Source organism: Gastrolobium bilobum, unplaced genomic scaffold (assembly GCF_033153095.1).
Source record: "Gastrolobium bilobum isolate Gb01-03AN ecotype WA unplaced genomic scaffold, APGP_CSIRO_Gbil_v1 utg4377, whole genome shotgun sequence".
In the NCBI taxonomy this organism is placed as follows: domain Eukaryota; kingdom Viridiplantae; phylum Streptophyta; class Magnoliopsida; order Fabales; family Fabaceae; genus Gastrolobium; species Gastrolobium bilobum.
The window spans coordinates 435090-458188 of record NW_026895684.1 but is presented as its reverse complement, the minus strand read 5'-3'; the positions used below and the strand labels follow the sequence as shown (position 1 = coordinate 458188).

Here is a 23099-nt window from a genome sequence, read left to right as displayed (position 1 = left end):
TAAATAGAATAAAAAATTCAAATGTTAAAAATTTAAAACACTGGTAAAAGCGATAGAGAATTAAGCGATTAAAAATAATAATGAGATAAGTGATTCAAAGCAAAATCATAGGAGAATTTTTGAATTTTTTTCTTTTTATTTATACTCCTAATATTAGCATAAGGTTTATCGAAGTTTTTACATTAAATCCTCAATTTAGTCGTCTGGAAAGTCATACTGAGGGCATTTTCTGATCAACTCCTGGAATCGGGTCCAGGCTGCACAAAGAGTCTCTCCCGGCTGCTGAATGAAGTTAGTGATCTCGTTCACCAGCTTGTTGTACTTTTCCCGCGAAAAATGCTCAGTAAAGAATTTAGCTGCTAGATCATCCCATGTTCGGATACTGTTAGGAGCTTGTCGGTCTAGCCATCTGAGGGATTTTCCGGTCAAAGAAAAGGGAAACAGCCTGAGTCTGATGGCATCGTCAGACACCTCATGATGCTTGGTTGTGTCACAGATTCTCAGAAATCTGTCCATGAAGTCGTGAGGATCTTCGTAATCCTCTCCGCCGAAAGGGTTCTTCTCCACCAGGTTAATCAGAGACGAGTTGATGTCGAAATTGTTGGCCTCTATCTGTGGCCGGACGACACTAGAGTTCGGCCTTGTGAACATAGGAGCCAGAATTGACTCCATCAACTCCGCTGCAGGTGGTGGAGGAGGCGGAGGTTGATTATTAGCTGCCATCACTGGTTCTTTGTGCGGCTTTGAACCTGAAGATTCTTCTTGCTTTCTTTGCTTGGCTTGTTTCCGATTTTCCTTTACAGTTTTCTCGATTTCTGGATCAAACTGTAAAGAATCTCGATGAACTTTACCTCGCATAAACTGTAGCAAAAAGATTAGTAACAAAACAGAATCCAATCAAGAAATTCAAAAGTTAAAAATAAATTAGGCGTAGTCAATCCCCGGCAATGACGCCAAAAACTTGTTGCGTAAAATCGGCAAGTGCACCGATCGTTCCAAGTAATAAAAAATGAGTAGAGATCGTCTCCACGAGGATTGAGGCACCGAATTTATTTTAACTATTCCTTTAATATTGGATGAATAAGAGTTGGTTTGAAAGTAATGGTGTTTGTAACAATTGAGAATTATTCAAGACTTGTGAACAATTCAAAGATGATTTTGAGAACTTGAGAATAAAAGATTAAAGTTGAGAAAAATATTTAAAAAGCTATTGCAGTAAAGGACGCCAACACCTTTCCGATCCCCACCTTGTAATATTAATTAATATTTACATTTAATTATTCATTGATCAAACAATTCACCATCTATTAATTGGTTAGTTAAGCCTTAATCCCTTAGTGATCTTAACTTTATTAACCCTATTAGAATCATAATCCCTTAGAAATCCTTTTTCAAGTTAATCCTTTAACCCAGTGAATTTTCCATGTTTGCAGTTCATGTAACCTATCCCTAGTGCATACATGAACTGTTATTTTACCCTTGTCAGGAATTAGAATCTCAATATTCCTATTGAAAACCCTAACCCTCGCAATCCTAATAGAGTGATCAATTCTAAAAGAATTAAAAGATGAAGAACAGGATAAAATAAATGCAATTTAAAATAATTAAATATAAATTTAACCAAACTACAAGGGGTTCACATCAAGGGTTATGACCCTTACCACAATAATAAAAACAAGCCAGACATATTCATGTCTGACAATTCAAAGAATTGAAAAGAATTCATAAAATAAAATAATAAAACCAGAAAATTGGAGAAGAAGCTTGCTCTGCGTTCTTCCTCCGTCTTACTCACTGTGCAAAAGTTTTTTCTCTTGAGGTCTGAGTCTCTATTTATAGAGTATTTGGCCTGGTGTAGAATCTTGATTGAATCCTTGTCGTAATCTCAGTGTGATCTGTCTCTGATTTAAAACAGATTTAATGCTGATTGACGCACCTCCCACGCCACTAGCATGGTTCCCACGCTATGAGCGTGGGAGTTTTTCTTCAGAATCCTGGAGCTCCACGCAACTAGCGTGGTTTCCACGCTGCAAGCTTGGACTGATTGAGAGTCTGGCGCTACTAGTGTCAATGCCACGCTAGTAGCGTGGTAGCTTCTGCCTATTTTTGATCTCTGACGCTACTAGCGTGAATTCCACGCTAGTAGCGTGGATGCCTCTCGCTTATAGCTCCTTTCATGCTTTGAGCGTCATACCCACGCTGTGAGCGTGGGCCTTCAGTTTAGCTTTTTCCTTTTTAGCTCCAGTTTGTCTGTTTTTCCTACGAAATCAACATAAAATCAGTATATAATCTCTGATTAAGATTTTGACAGATCAACAGTGATTATTGCCCTTTTTGCTTAAGATTTAATCAACATTCTTTCACTTTTTGGCTTAGATTTCCTTATATGCTGAATGCATATCAAATACTAGCCTTAAGCTATGGTGTCAGTCCATGGTAAAATGTATGAATAACTCCCCAATCTGAAACTCCATGGTTAGGACACTTTCTCAACAAGTCCTTGTAGTGCTTCCAAGCTTCGTACAAGCTATCCCTATCATACATCCTGAAGGATGCAATGTCTCATCTGACTTAGGCCTGCTTTGCATGATGGAAGAAGCGAGTCACCAATTGCTCTATGAGTTGCTCCCAACTTGTAATTGAATTTGGGGGCAAAGTTTTCAACCATTCCTTGGCATTTCCTGCCAAAGAAAAAGGAAATAGCCTTATTCACATATTTTCTTCAGTTATTCCTTGAACTCTAAAATTGTCAACCATTTTAGTGAAGTTTTCAAAGTGGTCATAGAGGTCTTCTAAGGGTAATCCATGGAACTGCCCAGCACTCAGTATCATTTGAAACATCACAGGGTTAATTTCAAAATTTGGTACATTTAATAGAGGTGGGACAAATCCTCTATTGGGACCATTTCTAAAGGGTGCTCCCATATCATTCAAAGATGGTCCTTTACCTTTGTTTGGTCCTCCTCCATTATTATTATTTTCATCGTTCCCATCATTACCATTATTATAAACTTCAGCCATTGTTTTCCTATTTCTTTGAAATCTTCTCCTATTTCTAAATGTTCTCTTCGGTTCTGGATCAAACAGTATCAGTTCAAGAGTAGGTTTTGTTGAACCATAGGTCACGAGAATAAGGTATTGAAGTTTTGATGATAACAAAACACCAACTACTTCAACATGGACACATAACTTGGAGAACGATACAACAAGTCCCAAATGGTGTTAGAAAGACCAAGACAACATGCAAAAGCGAAGGGACTACTCAAATAAGCAAATTAAATATAAAAGTCAAAGTTTCCAAGTGAAGAAAGACTCTAAATACTCAAGACTTGAAGACAAATAAAGAAAACTGAAGACTCAAGCTTACATTGTTGTAAATAGTATTTTAAAGTCTAAGAAACTTAGAGAATGAATTTATTGAGTTATATTTCTTAAGGTTTGCATTTAGAAGCCATAAACTCATGCATTGAGAGACTTACATACTTGATCCATACATACAAGTCTCGCAAGGTGGAACACTGTAAAATTGATACTATATATATATGCATTCATATGTGAGAAGTGAGAAATAATCAATTGGATCAAAATTTACAAGTTTAGGGCTGCTGCACTCAAATATCCAGATATAAGCTCATGAAATATCCATATATTGATCTTAAGTCATGTGATTAATTAAATTTAGGAGTCTAATAGCTATAAGCGGTCATGTAACTCATAGAACTCCTATATAAACATGTAACAAGGGTTGCTCATCGCAAAAAATACAGAGAAACCTCAGAATAATGAAATTCAAGAATTGAACCCTCATTTGGCTTGTTTTTGAACATCTTGAGAGAAAAGCTCAATATCCCTCATCTCTTCTTCTTTTCTTGTGAAATCCTTTGTAATTGTGAACGTAGTGTAGTGCCCTACATCTGTTTCACATTTGTTTGCTGCTGTAACTGTGATTAGAGATTTGGAGAGACCCTATAGGCTATAAGTTGAGAGTGATCAAAGGTTTGATCATAATTTTTGTAAAACTTCTTTGTAAATTGGTTTTTCGGGCACCGGTTGGAAGCTCTGGACATAATGGACCGACGACCTCAGTCTGGATGTAGCTCTCAAGTGGTTAGAGAGTAAACCAAGATAATCTTATAGTGTTTTCTTCTCTTTTCCCTATACTATTTGATTTTCGTTGTTATATCATTGAATTGCATATTATCTACATTGTATTCAATCTGTTTTTGGGTTGGGGATTGATTGTTTTCTGGTTCTACACGTTCTTACATGATTTCTTGTAAAAAGGGTTTGTTTTTATTGGTTTCTTGCAAAAATACTATACAAAACTCTAAAGATAATTTAGAAAGCTTAATATTATTCGCATGAACTGTCCTTTGCATCATTGAAGCCTCCACGAGTGCCATTCCATAATTTGCCAGAGGTTAGCCATTGAGGATTTTAGGCCCCGGGCAGACACACTTCTAATTTGTCACTTTCAACTTCCACAAGTCAAGACCTCTTCTCCGTTTGTTAAAGAGCATACCATCTCTGGCATACTGGTATCATCATCCTCCTCCTCCACCTTGGACTTTTCCTGCATCCACAACGGAGATATTTAGTATCAAAATGTACAAATCACATGAATGAGAAAATAGATCATAGTAAATTCTTATTACTCTGACGAGTGATGTATCAACAGTAAACTTGATAGCATCAGCTGCAGCTCGTGATCGAAGATAATACATTCCCGTCTTCAGACCCTTTCAAGCCGAAAGAGAAACCAATAAAGATCAATCAGCAAACAGTTGGTCGAAATTCCCCAGCAAAAGAGATTAGTTTCTAGGAAAAGATAAAATTCTAGTGATATATCTAGAAATAAAGATCAGGGTAGAAGAAATGAACCCAGTTGTAGGCAGTGTATAGATCTATCTCTTCTAACTGTTTATCCCCCTCTGGAATTCACTGTCTATAAAAAGACCATAACTGTGGATGCAAACATATAGACTGAGCATCTACTATACCCCGGAAACCCAGAAAGTCCTTTATTAGAAACAAAATATGAATATAATCCCAGCTAGTTTGACATTTTTAACTTGCTCCAATTAAAAAAGTTGATACCTTCGACCATGCATAGAAATGCAAGGAAGTAAGCTTTCCAAAGTTGGGTTGAACCATGTGAATATTTAAACTTTGACTCTGATCTATATAGCATCCTCGATCAACAGCCATATCAACCAATGTCTTTTGCTTGATCTCCCAAACAGTCCTGACAATTTAAACTGAGTTAGCATAAAATATATTAGAGCCAAGTTTGGGTCAGTTACAAAACCACAAATCTCATACTTGTATATGACTTTCAGTTCATCAGGTATTTCTGGGATTTTCTGGACTGAACCATCCTGATAGATAATCTTATTCTTGATTGTAGGAGACCACAGTCCCATTTCAGTCAAGTCACGAAGAAGATGCTTGTTCACTACAACAAATTCACCACTGAAAGACAAACACTTAGCAAGCAAGATAGAGCAATAATATACCAATACAAAATAACAAGGAATGACAAAACAAACCTTACAACTCTGCGACTGTAGATATTGGAAGTATAAGGCTCAAAACACTCATTATTGCCAAGAATTTGGCTAGTAGATGCAGTTGGCATAGGGGCAACAAGAAGTGAATTTCTCACACCGAACCTTGATATCATCTCCCGAACTGCATCCCAATCCCAACGACTTGAGGGCGTCACACCCCACATGTCTGGCTGAAGAATTCCCTGCACAATACAAAAATCACCTAAGCCACTAGAAACATCTTGGATATTTACATTTCAAATTTCACACCAAAAAAATTAAGTTGAATGTACATGTGCATCTATTTCATGTACATGTACATAAAAAATGAAGGGTAAGCGATAAGGCCTTTCACATGAATATACCTTGCTTATTGGGCTACCGGTATATGTCTCATAGGGACCTTCTTTTGCAGCCAATTCAGAAGAAGTTTTAAGAGCATGATAGTATATAGTCTCAAATATGTCTTTGTTTAACTGTTGAGCCTACACTCCACATCAATATGAACTATCAAATTGAAGAACATCCATCCAGCTTAAACTGTATATGAACTAGCAGACCTAAAACAATATGTACCTCTGGTGATTCAAATGCCATGCCAAGTAGCATGAAGGTATCAGCAAGACCCTGAACTCCAATACCAATAGGTCTGTGTCTTAAGTTAGACCTTCTTGCATTATCAACTGGGTAGCAAGTAATATCAATTACTTTATTAAGGTTACTTGTCGCCGTTGCAGTAACCTATAAATAGTCACAATCAGTAAACTTCAGAACCATTATAAGACTAGTCATATAGTGATAATATCAATACCGGAGCACACGTTGAAACACATAACGAACATCCAGTATTGTATGTAGTTGAAAATTAACTAGAAAATGTACCTCTCCTAGTTTAACAAAGTCAAAATATCGGTTTTTGGAGCCTCTGCTCCCAACAAGCTTAGATGGATAAGACTCCACGGGCACACCCTATAGTAAGCACATAAACATTCTAAATCAGGGAGAACAAGTTCGTCTAGGAATCAATAAATGTGAGCCTATCACATGAATTATGCCAGCGAAGTCCCACCTTGTCTCTTACACATCGTGGTAGTGCAATGGATGCCAGGCTGCACACGGCTGTTTCAGTTGCACTTGTATACTCAACTATCTCAGTGCAGGAGTTTGATAATTTAATTGTGCCAATGTTCTGCTGGTTGCTTTTCCTATTGCAAGTGTCCTAGGATATAGCAAATGAAAGAATTTTAATAAAAAAATAAAAAAGGATAAACAAAATGTGCATTGAAAAAGAAACTTTTTGTAAACCACCTTAAACAGCATGTAAGGGGTTCCAGTTTCTATCTGGGACTTCAAAATTTCAAACCAGAGATTCTGAGCCTCGACAACCTTCTTTGCCTTTCCCTATGCACATATGAATTTGGTAAAAAAAAACAAGGCAATGATCAGCAAAATGCACATCCTGTAACATGCAAAACAAGCCTACAAATCAAGATCGAACTTACTTCTCTTTCATACTGATTGTACAACTTCTCAAATTCTTCACCCCAACAATCTGCCAAACCTGGCGCTTCACTGGGGCAAAACAAAGACCATTGTCCATTACTCTGAACTCTTTCCATAAAGAGATCAGGCACCCAAAGAGCATAAAACAAATCTCGAGCACGAAGCTCTTCCTGCATAAATAACACTAACGCATGGTGATGGCGATCAAATAAAATAATTCTTCAACTAGGACTAAGAACTACGTGATATCAAAATGATGGGAATCAAAGAAAATCGTTACCACTTCCTTTAAACCCATTTAATCATACCTTTCCATGATTTTTTTTTAAATCCAAGAATTCCAATATATCAGCATGCCATGGCTCTAGGTACACAGCAAATGCACCTACAAGAAGCACGTGTGTAAATAAAGGCAATTAACAAATCTTCATTTAATATACGAATTGTCAATTAAGCAGAAATGATTTACCTTTCCTTTTGCCTCCTTGATCAACATGACGCGCTGTATCACTGAACACACGCAGCATTGGAACAATACCATTGGATGTCCCATTTGTTCCTCGAATGTAACTGCCTGCGGCACGAATGTTCTGAATGGAAATACCAATTCCTCCTGTTGAATTGCTAATGATAGCACACTCCTTCAAAGTATCATATATTCCCTCTATGCTATCATCTTTCATGCACACGAGGAAGCAACTATTCAACTGCCAAGGCACATAAACAGATCAAAGTAAATGAGAATTGAGATTGCCAGTTCACCACATCATATTAATCTTGCAGACTATAAGGACAAAAAGCAAACCGCAGGACCACAAAAGAGGGGGAGAGAAGGAGGAAGATAGGGAAGGAGCATAAACCGTAAACATACTTGAGGCCTAGGTGTTCCTGCATTGAAAAGAGTTGGAGTTGCATGAGTGAACCATCCCTGAGACATCATGTGGTAAGTTTTGATAGCAGAATTTATGTCATCCTTGTGAATTCCAACAGCAACCCTCATCAACAAGTGCTGAGGTCTTTCCACAACATTTCCTCGAATCTTCAAGAGATAGGACCTCTCAAGGGTTTTGAAACCAAAGTAATCATAGTCAAAGTCCCTATCGTAGATTATCTCACTGTCCAAACGAGCCGCATTCTAAAAGGAAACAGAAAATGATAAAACGTGAAATTCATAACATCATACCAAATAAAAGCTAAGCAAAACTTTAAGCATTTCAAATATAAATATATATATAAATCTTTTGAAACCGTTATAAAATTAAAAAGTTTGACACCAATTCTTGACAGTTAATTTTCGTAATTATAACAGTTATATTTATTGAGTCATATTTATTAATTAATTATTAATTTCAAATAAATCACGTCAGATTGACAAAAATAACAGTTGAAATTTGGTGTCAAACTTTTTAGTTTGACACTAGGTTAAATGATTATGTCCCATATATATAGAACAAGGCTTTAATGTTTCTAAAGTAAATGTAGATAAGTTATTTACATTTGCTCCCAAAACGACGTCGTTTTGAGTTGAAAATTAAAAAATTATAATAAAAAGACTATTATAACCCTCAAATAAATTACAATTACAAAAATACTTTGATTTTCGCCTCAAAACGACGTCGTTTTGGGCTCAATGTAGATAAGTTTTGTACATTGACTGTAGAAAAAGGCAAACCCATATAACAATTACAAAATAATTTGACATAAATCTCAACCGTTAACAATTATAATTTATTTGAAATTAATAATTAATTAATAAATGTGACTCAATAATTAATTAATTAATTGTTTGAAATTAATGGTAGAAATGAAGTCATTTTAGACTTACTGGATATAAGTTATATCCGGTAATTATATCTAGTGACACCCGTGTATATATATAAGGGGAGGTTATATTTACAAATTTGTTGTTTAGAAATTCTTACATACTACATTATATCTGACCGGTAATACATTCTTGAGTAGAGTATTAGCTATCAAACATAGTGTAATTTGTAAATTTGTAAAAAAAAAATTTGTCAATATAATCCTACTCGTATATATATATATATATATATATATATATGGGAAATCATAGTCTCCGGTTGCAGAAAATATAAGTTGTCTTCTGCTCTCACCAAAGAAATCTGTGCATTCTTTTTTGATTTTTTTTGCTTTTATATTTTAGTGGACTCCATCGTTTTTTCTATGTACAGGATAGAAATGATGATTTCTGTTACCGAAGAGCAATAAACTCCTATATATATATATATAGAAAAAAATTATATTTACAAATTTTTTGTTTCTAAACTCTTACAAATTATGTTATATAATAAAGATAGTACATTCCAACACACAACGTACTAATCCCTAGTAGATAATGTACTTTGTAACAAAAAAAAAAAATCTAAATATGACCCTCTCCCCTATGCATAATAATAAGCGAGATTCACAAATGTAAGACTCACAAAATATGAAATAGCAACAGCAAGGAGAGGTACCTTGATGATTATTTCATATACATCATCAGCAATAAGAGGAGCCTTCATCCCAGATCTCTCATGAAAATGGCTGTGCAATATTTTGACCCTGAAACCATCACAATTCGACCAAGGTAAACACGAAATCATCTCAACAAATCAAACATCGACATCATTCGCCACCACACGTACGTCTCCGAAAACGATTCTTCCGTATTCTTGTGCAGATTGAAAACAGAAATCCTAGCAGCCAACTGCACAAAACAGTCAAACACATAAAACATTTGAAACCATAAGAACCCTAAAAAGCATGAGAGAAGAGAATAATATATAAACTGACAGAAGCATAGTCAGGGTGGTTAGTGGTCATGGAGGCGGCAGTTTCAGCTGCGAGTTCAACGAGTTGAGTAGTGGTGATGCCCTTGTAGACGCCAGCGCACACTTTCTGAGCCACAATAACGGGATCACAGTGCTCGGTGCTCAGCCCATAACTCAGCTTCTTAAGGCGCGCGGTTATCTTGTCAAAATGTACAGCCTCTTGCTTCCCATCCCTCTTCACCACATACATCTTTTTTGTCTTGTTCTTTTCTTTCTTCTTTTTTTCTTTTTCTATAGACCAGCTTTTCTCGGAGTGAAGAATTTCTGAGATTTGAGATTTGGAAATTACGGTTTTTCCTTATGTTTATGTGCCTAGTAAGTAACAAGCCTTCCCTGCCATCTGAAATTTTCCCGCGTAATCTTCCCTGTATTTGGAACTTTGAAGCTAATAATCAACCTGGTGAATTTTTTTTACAAAAAAGTAGTTATGTTTGAATATATATATATATATATATATATATATATATAATGATGAATAAAATGGGCTTACAAAAAAAAATGATGAATAAAATGGAATGGTGATGAATGGAATAGAATGAAATTGAATAAATGCTCAATTTAGTGCAAGAAAAGTTATGGTGTCGTCACTTAAGTTCCTCAAAGATTATTATATAAAAAAAAAATATTGAAAATATCACCATTCAAAGCTTATCCATCAAAAAATTGGCCCGTTAGAGGCTGAGTTGGGCCATTAAATATCAAATAACTTTTAGTCTGTTTCCAAAAAAAAAAAAACTTTAAGTCAATGATTAAAATTGGATTTGTTATCATTCGAAGTAAAATATGAATACTAAATTCACCATAAATTTGAATTAGAGGTTCTCAATAAAATCAAAGGGCAAAATTGCATTAAACCCTTCAGATCACAAAATCACACTCCCATACATTATTAAAAATCGCACTCTCATTAAATTCCAATTGCACACCATCTTCATTAATTCTCAAATTGGTTTGTGTTGCTATTCTCGAGCATATCTTCAATATAAACCATTTAGCTATCAAAGTTTCAGTGACAACACGATCACGAATTCAATCTTCACCATTCTCTATTTTATAGTGGAATTAAATAAATCAAAAATTAAGTCTGTGTAATAATATACACGCTTCAAGCCCAAAGAGCTCCTGCCTGAAGGGGTGTTAGAAAATAATATAAATCATTAAAAAGATCCTCACATAACACCTTAAGGTTTTGGATTGGATTTGTTTTTTGCATGATATCATAGCTTCAGTGACTATAAGATAGGGGTGATAAACGAATCAGGGGCCTTTGTCTCGGCTCGTGAAGACCTGAGTTTACATGTTTAATATTAATTGTTAGAACCAGACTTGGACTTGTATTTGTATAAAAGCTCATTTAATAAAAAGATCATAGGCTTCAATTCAAAAGCTCGGCGTTAAAGCCTCTCAGGTTGACCTAGTATATTAATTTTTAGTTTTATTTTATATTTTTTATACTACTTGTAATAGTTCTCTTTCTCTTCAATCCATTTCACCCATTTTATTTGTTAAACAGACTTTTTGAATGATTTTATTTTATATTATACTGTTTGGATATACATTGAATTTATTGATATTTATGAAATTACTATGTTGTTAATTGTATATTCTGTCTGGATAGATTTTTGTTGTTTTGTTTGTTTAAAACAGGCTAAACAGACTTTTATTTATTGTAAATAAGTCAAGTCACGTGCCGATGATTATATTCATATCAGGTAACAGGCTTAGTCAAAGAAATACATTTAACACAGGCTTGGTCTTTTAAGATCAAAGTCTGACTCGGCTCGGCCCGTTAACACTCCGCCCTACTATAAGATCACGAGTTCAATCCTCGTGATCCCTCACTTTCTAATAGAATTAAATAAGTACAAGGTAAACCATAAAAGTTGGGCCGTGATAATATCCACTCTTCGAGCCCAAAGACTCTTGCGTGAGGGGTGTATTAGAAAATAATATAACTATTAAAAATATTCTCACCCAATAGCTTAAGCTTTTGGGTGACCATGACTTTTTTTCAGAGTGTAAATCCAAATAAAATCACTTTTTTTCTTCTAATTGAATTGAAAAATAACCAAATAAATTTCACGAAATCCACGATTAAGCAATATGAAAATCAATACAAGTCAATCAAATAAATTTGCATTATGAAATCTAAAAAATTATATATATATATATGCTTTGAATTTTAAAAGTCAGAGTAATTAATGAACACGTATTAAAAATCAAATAAAAAACCAATCGTAATAAAATGCTGAAGTTATACTAGAGAACAAAAATCAAAATTCAAAATAGATTTTCATCATTTATACAAAATTAATTTAAGAGTTCGCTTTTTCTGCAGTTATTGCAGATAAGTTATATGCAGTAAGCCCAATACGATGTCGTTTTAGAGCGAAAATGATGGTATTTTTGTAATTTTAATTTATTTCAGAGTTATTATAGTCTTTATAATTATAATTTTATAATCTTTCAATCCCAAAACGACGTTGTTTTGGAAGTAAATGTAGAAAACTTATCTGCATAAGTTGCACCGATACCAACACGGGATACGACACGACACGACACTCTGACACGTTAATTCTAAAAAATGTTAAATTTCAACACGTTAGAACACGTTTTGATATTATATAATATTTTAAATTTATGTAATGTATATTATATTTAATATTCAATAATTTAACAAAAAATAAAACTAAACTTATAATACTCATCAATTTTGCAAAGAAACATAAGATATCCCAAATGTTTATATTAAACACAATAAAATAGTAATCGTAATCCAAATAATCTAATAGTTGGGACTCAAAATGCAACGCAACGTAACTTTTGAACATTTTTTGAGTCTTTGCAACGAGTACTGAAGTGTCAGGAAATGTCGGACACGACACGTCAAGAATTTTGAAGTGTCGGTGCTTCATAGTCTGCATTAACTGCAGAAATATTTTTCTGATAATTTAATTATACTTTTACTGTTTTTTGATATCACTATTCATAATTATAGTAAATATATATGAATAAATTATATAGATAAGATCATCCTTATAAAAATGGTAATACACACGTAGATGTGCGCGCGTATACATAAATATAAATAATTATTTGATTATGTTGATAATACGATTTTTGTGTAAGTGGAGTATTATTTAATTCAAGTTATTGTTCATTATCATAGCAAATAAGTATAATTAGTATTTAAAGGGGTAGGATATTGTAACAATCAATTAGTGTTACTATCAATGTTACTACCAATCAATTTCACCGTTAGATCGATTATGTTGATCCAACGGTTATATTTATTTTCATCTTTGTATGGTTATGATTCCTCGTATTTAATGTGAAAGCATTAAATATGAGAAATCATAATCATACAAAGGTGGAAATAAATATAAAGTATTAAATATGGAGAATTTAACCATACAAATATAGAAATAAATATAACCGTTGGATCAACATAATCGATCTAACGGTGAAATTGATTGGTAATAACATTTGCAGTAAAATTAATTGGTTGTTACAATATTCTTTCCCAGTATTTAAATCAATTTAAAAATATGATAAAACTAAATTAATGTATATTTGTTAGAAATGGATTTGTAGCATCCTAGGCGCTGATAAAAGCGGAGATAATAGATATTTCTTTGCCACGTGGGCTTAGTTGTGCCACCAGTCTAGATAAAGCCTAATGTCTGGAGTCCAACCCACTAGGGTGGGAAGGGTTGCGACAATAAAAAGGCTCCTAACAGACTTCTAGCGGTAGAGGGTATATGAATTAATTGAATCAACACCAAAACGAGATAGATTCATATATTGTTCAGGTATGAGACCGTACAGTTGGGGATAGCTTAAAGAAATTAATATGTACTACCTATACTAACAAGATACATCTACTTTTCGGTAGCCCGTAATTTAAGAACTCCATAATTAAACATGCTTGACTTTGAACAATTCTGATACAGGTGATCTCGTGAGAAGTTTATCAGAAAGTGTGTGATTCAGGACAAAGCATGCTAAAAAATATTATGTTAATTTGTGGGAACAGTCATTGATTCTGCAATTGGTTGGGCGTCAAGTGGTATTAGAGCAAAGCCTATATCCCAGTACGGTGTGGTTCGAGGACGAATCAAGTGAAAGTTTGTGGGCATGTAACATCCCGGGCACTGACGAGAGCGCGGAGAGGAAATATTCGTTTGGCACGTGGGCTGGGCTATACCATAATAACCCTAACCTGTGATTAATGAAATAATGAATTTATTTTTGGATTAATAATGATAAGTATGGTATAATTATGTTAAGAAATTAATTAGGAGAAAAATAAGACGTTTTTTGAAAAAATGCAAAAAAGTGTGAGTTTTGGGATATAATGGCTAGTAAGTAAAAGTTGCTCGTAACTCAAAAATAATGGAATAAGACATTATTAAATAATTTTAATAAAAGTCTAAAATCAAGTTAGATGAGTAAAATTGATGAGAGGACATGATGGGAATTACGCTTAAGGTACTTTGGCTTTTTGGCAAGTGAGATATCACTTCCTTTTTTTTCTTCTTCGTGCCTCTGCTCATACTCGACCACCATGACTTTTTAGCTTGAATTTCTAACTCTCTTGATTGTCATGGAATTAAGAATGTGTGAACTTGAAAGTTTATTATAATCATAAGGCAAAGTAACCTCTAATTCACAATTTGTTGAATGTGTATGTGTGAAGGGAGAAAACTGGCTGGGAAAGTTGTAGTTTTGAGGAGTTAGAGAGTAAAGGAGGGTGGCTTGACCTCATGCAAAGATTGGAGAATACTTCTGGGAGCTTTGTGGAACCATTTGAGATAAGACAATCTCATTTCCACCTAGTTTGTATAATGGGTGATTCTAGGTTGCATAATGACATATTTTCATGAATGAAATTGTTAGAGAGATATGTAGCCTTAAGTCATTTAAAATATATGTTAAGGGACCAAAACAAACGATAGAAATGGAGTTAGATCATCATTTGGACTTGATTTGATATTTTAAAAAATATCAAGTGTTAATGGCTTGATTTCTTGCAATGCAAGTAATGGGCTATTGGGATTTATATGCTTTGTTTGATGTTTGATAATGGAATGTCTGTTGACCACACTTGTGACTTTAATAGGCCATCCTAGTGGAATCTAGTGTGTGGATCCTTTTGGCAAGCTTTATGACACTTTGGAACTCAAAGTGGGAGAATATGTATAAAGCAACAAAAGGTAAGCTTTCGGACTTTGAAATTTATCCCGTGTTTATTCCCCGATACCCTTAAGGGGTAGTGGTTTATGTGGCATATGTAATTGCATGGATTTGATGTGATGCATTTGACATATGTATGTGTATGCTACGTTTTTGCACTTTGTATGTATCAAAGAGGTTTTCTTATGTAATTCATAGAGTGTAGTTTATTTGGCCATTAGGATTTATTATTATTGCGGTATGAGCATTTAGGGGTGTTCATCAACCGATCCAAACCGCGAAAACCGAACCGAAAAATCGATAACCGAATAAACCGAAAAATCGGAAACCGAAAGAAAACCGCAAATTTTAATTGGATTGGATCGGTTTTCGGATGGGTTGATGAAAACCGATCCAATCCAAACCGATCCAATATATTAATTATTCTCTACCTACTTGTCCTTTCTCCAATCATAACCCAAAAATTTATAAACTCAAGACCCATTAACTCATCAACTAAACCCAAAAAAAAATTAGTCACGTCTCATCAACTATAGTATTGTTTAATGATATTTTTGTGTTTCAAATTTTTTTTTTACAAAGCCAATATATATAAAAGATGTTATTTGCACAATAATCATGAAACTAATTTTAGGATATTCAAAATACTGAAAACTGATCCAATCCAAACTGAAAAAAATTGGATTGGATCGGATCGGATTTGAAAAAAAATCTAAACCGAATGGATGATTACATGATCAAACCGAAGGGATTGGATCAGATGAGTTTTACTTCCAAAACCGATCCAATCCAGACCGCGAACACCCCTATGAGCATTCCTGGAAAGGTGTGTTGACCTGAGGGATATCTTGGATTAGCATTATTTGCACAACATGAATATGTATATGTTGTATCATATGATTTATTGCTTTTATTCTGAAATGAACTTGGGGTGGAGGAATCTCTAAGAACCCCTGATTTATTGAGATATATATGTATATCTCACCCCACGTCATGAGGATTGCAGGTGCAGGTACTTATTGTGTAGGAGCATCACCGAGCACGAGGTTAGGCAAGTTTCCATGTTATAGCACGCCTGTGGGAGTATATGTTGATGTATATTTACATGTCTCATTTGATGTTGTGTAATTTGAAAGTATGAGTGACGTCTATGCCATTTTGGGACCTATGTATAGGTTGTGCAGTTATGTATCTATTCTCCAAAATGATGTAATACTGTAATATGTATTTAGACTTATCATTTTGGAGACATGATAGGAATATGTATTGGAATTGATTCATAAATGGATAAATGTCATAAGCCTATAATTGGCAAGATATATGTATGATTGATGTATATAATGTCAATTAGGTGAGATATGATGTTGGGGAAAGGTTCACGTGTCTTAAAATGCAGCAAAATGCTGCCTTTTTGATTATATCCACTGAGGAATCAATTCACATAGGTTAGGAATCGATTCCCAAGCAACAGGGGACGTAATTCAGCTACTGTATAAAATTTTAAGGAGCTGGGAATCGATTCCCCCTGAACAGGGGAGGTTTTGAACAAGAAAAACATGACTTAGTAAAATGGTCATATCTCTAGATACGAAGCTCTAATTTGAGTGAAGTTTGGACCTATGTGAAGCTAACACATAAGGCTATAATCATGTAAAATCTCATGGCCATTGGGTATATGGATCATCCTCAGTTTAATTTTGGATTTGTTGCCCTATTTCCAAAGAATCGATTTGAAGCGGTTGGCTTGCAACAAATGTATCTTGAGCTATACAGATCCAATTAAGGTATGGTTTAACATAGTAAAATATTATAATTTATGGTGAGGGCTAGCAGTTCCAGTATTGGGAAACATTAAGGTTGTTCAGTGATGATAAAGTGACAGAGAGTGTTTTACATCATGTTAGTCTATGGGGTCTTCATGATGAACGACTTAGAGTATGTTTTACACCTTTAGGTTTATGGTATTACCTAATAAAAAATTGTAAAAACAAAGATGTATGTTTCCAAATTATGTAGGATTTACAATTAAAGTATTTGTTATGATTGAATACAGAGTTTATTAATGCCAATGAATGTAAAAGTAAAGAAAAAGTTTATCCGTAATTCTAGTCAATCACTCCGATTGTAATTGCGTTTTAATACCATAATGTATGATAATACACTAGATTGAGACGAGGTGTTACATATACCACTAGTCCAGATAAAGCCTAGTGTCAGGAGTCCAACCCGCTAAAGTGGGAGGATTGTGACGATAAAAAGGCTCCCAACAGGCTTCCAGCGGGATGAGTATATGAATGAATCGAATCAACACATTAACGAGAAGGATTCAAATACTGCGCAGGTATGAGACTGTACAATTAAGAATAACTTAGAGAAATTAATATGTACTACCTATAGTAATAAGATGCATATACTCTTCGGTATCCATAACTTAAGAACTCCATATTTAAGCGTGTTTGATTTGGAGAAATTATGGGATGAGTTAGGGTTGGCAAAAACGAACCCGACTTCGGGTTGGCTCGCAACCCGGCCTAAATGAGTCGGGTTGGGCTGGCTTAAATGAGCTGCCAACTCGATTCAACCCTAACTCAAACGAGCCAGCTTGCGGGTTAAACGGGTCAGCTCGCGGGTTGGCTTTTTTTTATTAATTTAAATTTAATTAATAATATCGTTCGTGTCATCACTTTCTCGTTCTTTTTTTTCCAACCCTAACGAGCTAAATTAGCTATCTCATAATCTGCCCCTTTTGCCCAACCGATTCACCGAACGGTCGAACCCTGCGAGCTGTTCGAAGAACCTGCGACCATCACCATCAGTCCATCACTGGCGGCGTGTGCTGCAAAGGAAGTGTTTCCGGCAAACAACCTGACAGAAAGTGTTTCCGGCAAGTGCTGCGAAGCGTTCACTGGCGGCGTGGATTCGCTTTGCTTTTGCTACCTTGTGAGAGAACCTAACATCCTTGGCTTCCCTCTCAACACCACAAGGCTCCTCTCACTCTCTTCCCTCTACTCTCCCTTTCTGCAACAAGAAACCTCCTCCTTCAATTTCTTTGTTCAGGTTCTTCCACCAATTCTTTATTATTATTATTATTATTATTATAATCAAGATCTTAGTTAGTTAGTTAGTTGTGGCATTGACATATTCTTGAACATTGTTCTTGAAACTGACAGCATCTCCGGCTCTGCCCCATCTTAAAAAGACCGAGATTCTCTGTTTTGATAGAGGGGATGAAAATTTAAAGTATATTAAATTTTGATACTTGTTTGATTTGAACCATATTGTCAGCTGTCATTTTTATAAACGCTGAATATCTCCAAACAAATGGTTAAATCCTTTGTTAGCATAATATCAGAATGGTTATAAGTTGATGTATTCTCACTGTTTGATGGAAGGTGCAAATGAACTGGTACTAAGTCAGTGTAAATAGTGGATGTGATTCTTTTAATTTTTTTTAATTTTTCTTGTGATATATCCTTTGATTAGATCTGATAATAAATATCCCATATCCCTTCTTGAACTTGTTTGTGATATGCTAGATTAAGCTTTTCACATTTAAAATTGTTATGGTTCCTTAATAAGATGAAGGAAATCCTGATTCATCATGAATTTCAATTATCCTTTAATGAAATTGCTAAGCGGAGGTCCCAACTGTTGTTGATGATATATAAGTGAATATTTATTCTTTTTTTATAAGATTTCATGGTTAATGCGCATCTGACCTATTTTAAAGGCATGAAATTTGTTCATAAGAAATGGACGACGACAAGTTCTAAATGCACATGAGCAGGAGATCATCATGTTGTTCTGTCTTTGATTCCCATTAGCATTTGGTCGCACGTTGAATTGACAAAATCATTCATTTAAGTTCTGTTATTTGTATAAATTTTTGTCCATTATTTAATTTCTAAACCGATAAATATGAATAGACTCACTCATGAAATTGAATACCACTGTTATATTAATTTTCTTAGTGTTAACATGTTTAATAAAAGACCATATGAACCTAGTTTTTTTGAACCATATTGATACTTGTTTGATTTGAACCATATTGTCAGCTATTGGTAGCATGTTGTTTTTTCAGCTATTGAACCATGTTGTTTAATTTTCTTACTGTCTTCACACCATTATCCATTAGGCAATCAATAGTTTTGGCAGTGTTGGTAATTTTATGCAGTGTTGGAGAACAAAGTTCCACAAAAATCAATTTTTTTGAGCCAACCCGCGAGCCAACCCACTGGCATCATTTCGAGCTAACCCGCGAGTTTTTTTTTTTAGCCAACCCGCGAGTTTTTTTTCGAGCCAACCCTAACCCGGCTCGGGTTGGGCTGTGTTGGGTTTTCTGGCTCGTTTATTTTTTCGAGTCAACCCTAACCCGACCTGATTTTTACGGGTTGAATGCGGGTTGGGCCGGGTCGAGCCGGGTTGGCCCGTTTTGCCAACCCTAGGATGAGTGACCTACTGGGAAGTTTATCGTGAAGTGTGTGAGTGAGGACAAAGCACGCTGAAAAATCTTGTGTTTATGTGTGGGGACAATCATTGACCTTGTAAGCGGCCGAGCGTTATATAATTTTTGGTACAATAGGAGTATGTACTCCTTTGCCAAAAATGAAAAAAAAAGATATAGAAGGAAATAACCATAAAGATACAAGTAGTGTAAATATGTTACTTTTTTCCTTATTTGGTAAAGGAGTACATACTCCATTAATATGTAGCTTAAGGAAATTAATATGTACTGCCTATACTAACAAGATGCATCTACTTATCGGAAGCCCATAACTTAAGAACTACATAGTTAAGCGTGCTTGACTTTGAGCAATTCTTAGATGAATGACCTTTTTGAAAGTTTTTCAAGAAGTGTGTGAGTTAGGACAAAGCATGCTGAAAAGTCTTGTGTTGATTTGTAGGGACAATCATTGATCCTTCAAGCGACTGGGCGTTATAAGTGGTATCAGAGCAGGACCTCTATTCTAGTACGGTGTGGTTTGAGGATGAACTAAGCGGAAGTTGGAGGGCATGTAACATGAGCGCTAACAAGGGCGGGGAGAATATATATTCCTTTGGTATGTGGGACGGGTTGTACCACTAGGCCATATAAAGCCCAATGTCTGGAGTCCAGTCCGCTAAGGTGGGAGGGGCTGTGACGGTAAAAAAATCCTATTAGGCTTTTAAAGGGAAAGGTACATAAATGAATCGAATAGACACCGTAACAAGAGGGATTAGAAGACTGTGCAGATACTATCTATAATAAAAAAGCGCATATACTTTTCGGCAGCCCATAACTTAAGAACTTCATAGTTAAGTGTTTTTGACTTGGAGCAATTATGAGATTTGTGACTTCCTGGGAAGTTTCTCATGAAACGTGTGATTGAGGACAAAATACGCTAATGATTTACGGGGACAGACATTGATCCTGCAAGCGGCCGAGCGTTTTTGAATTTTGGTACAACAAAAGTATGCACTCCTTTACCAAAAATGGAAAAAAGAGAGATGTGAAAGGAAATAACCATAAAGATACATATAGTGTAAATATGTTACTTTTTCATTTTTGGTAAATGACACACTGATCACTTGGTACATTCGTAGTACCAAAAATATTTTTGTTTATTGAGTATAAATCCTCTTGTTATTTAACATAACCATTTAAAGTAAAAAAATCATTACCATATAAAAATGAATTAATGATGATGAGGGAAGGAAGAGAAAAATATATTATGATAAGAAGTTACGAAACAAAACCATTACCATTGATTTGTTCCTTCATGACTAAAATCATTTCATATCGTATAATCATGACATGACAATATTCCTTTGCATGTTTGTTTATAGTAAAGGTGAATACAAATGACTCATTTCCAAAGAAAGAACAATTAACATGCGTTTAATAAAAATGGAAATCGAAGTAGAAAAATAAATAAAATAAACGGTGTTCATTGACTCCCACGGATATTCAATAACTCTTATCAGTTGATTGCCCTTTTTATCTTGGTTCTGATTTAATTAGCTATCGTGTAATAATTTAATTTTGTTTGTCTTAGCTTTACCCCTATTTATCTACAAGAAAAGAAAGGTGAAAAGTATAATTTATATTTATTTTATTTTTAAAACAAGTGTAATTAATATATTACCACTCGTTATTTAAGGATGAAAGAAATATTTTATCATTTAAATTTCAAATTTGAATTAGATTCTAACTATTTAAAATTTAGTAAATACCCTTGGTGGTCCTCAGCAAATTTCATGATGTCCGCTTTAGTTCCTAGCAAATAAAAAGGGTATCCGTGATACCTAAGAAATTCAAAATGGACTCATTTAGTTGAAATTGTGGTTCCTCACAAATTAAAAAAGACCCACATTAGTCCCTCAAAAGAACTAAAATGAGTTCACTTTGAATTTCTTAGGTACCACGAATAGCCTTTTTATTTGCTAGGGACTAAAATGGACATTGTAAAATTTGCTGAGGACCGAAAATAGTATTTACTCCTTAAAATTTGAATACATTAACCATCGGCCTATTTCATGCGAATGCCAAATTAAAGAAAAAAAACGCCCATATATAATAATCATTTGTTATTAATTCAACTTGCATTACGTGCATCTTAGCGATATTTTTAGATTTTGATTTATGTGATTTTGTGTATTATTATAAATATTTAAAAAATTTATTTCGTTTACCAAAAATAAATAAATTCAATTTATCCCTTCAGTTTAAAATGCTGTGTACTTTGACATTAACACTTAGGTCATCTTTGATGGAGGCCTTGTAGTATAAGATATGATTAAATTTTAATACTATATAGCATTTGAAATAATATTATATAAGATAATATATCCTATAAGATAATTTCATCCAGCATTTGATAATGCACTGTATAATACTAGATAAGATAAAAATAAATATTTATAACAAAAATATCCTTTTAATGAAAAATTTGTGTAATTATTCTAAGGGATTTATTAATCTCATGTTAAAGGAGATAAGTTATCTCATGTCATAGAGATAAATTTGTGGGCTCCACCACCTAAAAAAAGAAAAAAAAAAAAAAAAGATGACACAGTTATCGAATGGTGTGTAGGAGAGAAAATTATCACATGTAGCTAGGGGTGTAAATGGGCTGGGCTGGGCTGGGCTTTGGCCATCCTGACCCAAGCCTACGTAAAAAAAAATTCAGCCTATCTGGCCTATTAAAGGCTTTATTTGTAGGCCAAGCCCGGCCCATTATCAAAAATAAGAAAGCCTTACATGGCCTACAGGCCTTGTAGGCCTCCCACTATATATACTAAGCAAAAAAAAAAATTGTATAGAGCAAAGAAAGTTCCATTGATGAATGCACTAGTACTTCTCATAAGAAAAAAATGACAAACAAGAAAGAGTCAACATAATACCTCAGTTCTAGAATGTATATCATAGAGGAATAGAGTCAAAGAAATGAGAAAAATAAGAAAAATACAATTACTGGATGCTGAAATAAAGTCTACAAGAGAACGTCATTCATCTAAAAATCTTTAAACCACCATCAAGACAAGGGAAAGAAGAGTATTACTGAAAGATCTTCATCAGTAACATCATAATCCAGCAAGGTACCCATTGCTCCATGGTATTAAGCTGCAACAACATGTAAAATTTGGAGACATTATACAAGTTTTCCTTTCATAAAATAAAATAGCACAAAAAGTAAGAGATATTGGTATTTGGTACTTTGTGTCTTTGTCACATAAAATAAATATTTTTTTATTATTTTATTTTAATAAATTAAATAGGCCAGCCTACAAGGCTGTAGGCCGGGCTTGACAAAATTGGCCTATGGCCTATTTATTAAAAAAGCTTTTTTATAAGCCTAAGCCTACTCTATTTTTCTGAAAGGCCGGGCCTGAGCTGGGCTCAATGTAGGCCGGGCCGTAGGCTGGGCTGGGCCAGCCTGGCCCATTTACACCCCTACATGTAGCATAAGAATAATTTTTCCCTTATTCTAAATATGTTATATGGTTTTAACTTTTATAAAAATCTATTCATCACCGT

At 34.5% G+C, this 23099-nt stretch overlaps 1 protein-coding gene and 1 non-coding gene across 2 annotated transcripts; one reads left to right on the top strand and one right to left on the bottom strand.

Moving 5' to 3' along the window:
• The first annotated feature begins 208 nt into the window (after positions 1-208).
• LOC133291421 (small nucleolar RNA R71) lies at positions 209-315 on the top strand. The gene has a single exon (XR_009748795.1). It is a non-coding gene; the product is annotated as a small nucleolar RNA R71 (small nucleolar RNA).
• Positions 316-4474: 4159 nt separating this feature from the next.
• LOC133290819 (ribonucleoside-diphosphate reductase large subunit-like) lies at positions 4475-10076 on the bottom strand. Its single transcript, XM_061488944.1, has 17 exons — positions 9849-10076; positions 9701-9762; positions 9530-9617; positions 7924-8187; positions 7522-7759; positions 7361-7437; positions 7052-7222; positions 6858-6950; positions 6619-6768; positions 6432-6518; positions 6126-6290; positions 5915-6034; positions 5550-5752; positions 5323-5472; positions 5098-5245; positions 4656-4739; positions 4475-4573 (listed from the first exon to the last, which is right to left on the bottom strand). The coding sequence occupies exons 1-17, from the start codon at positions 10074-10076 to the stop codon at positions 4475-4477; spliced, it is 2427 nt and encodes an 808-aa protein (XP_061344928.1).
• Between the last annotated feature and the right edge of the window lie 13023 nt (positions 10077-23099).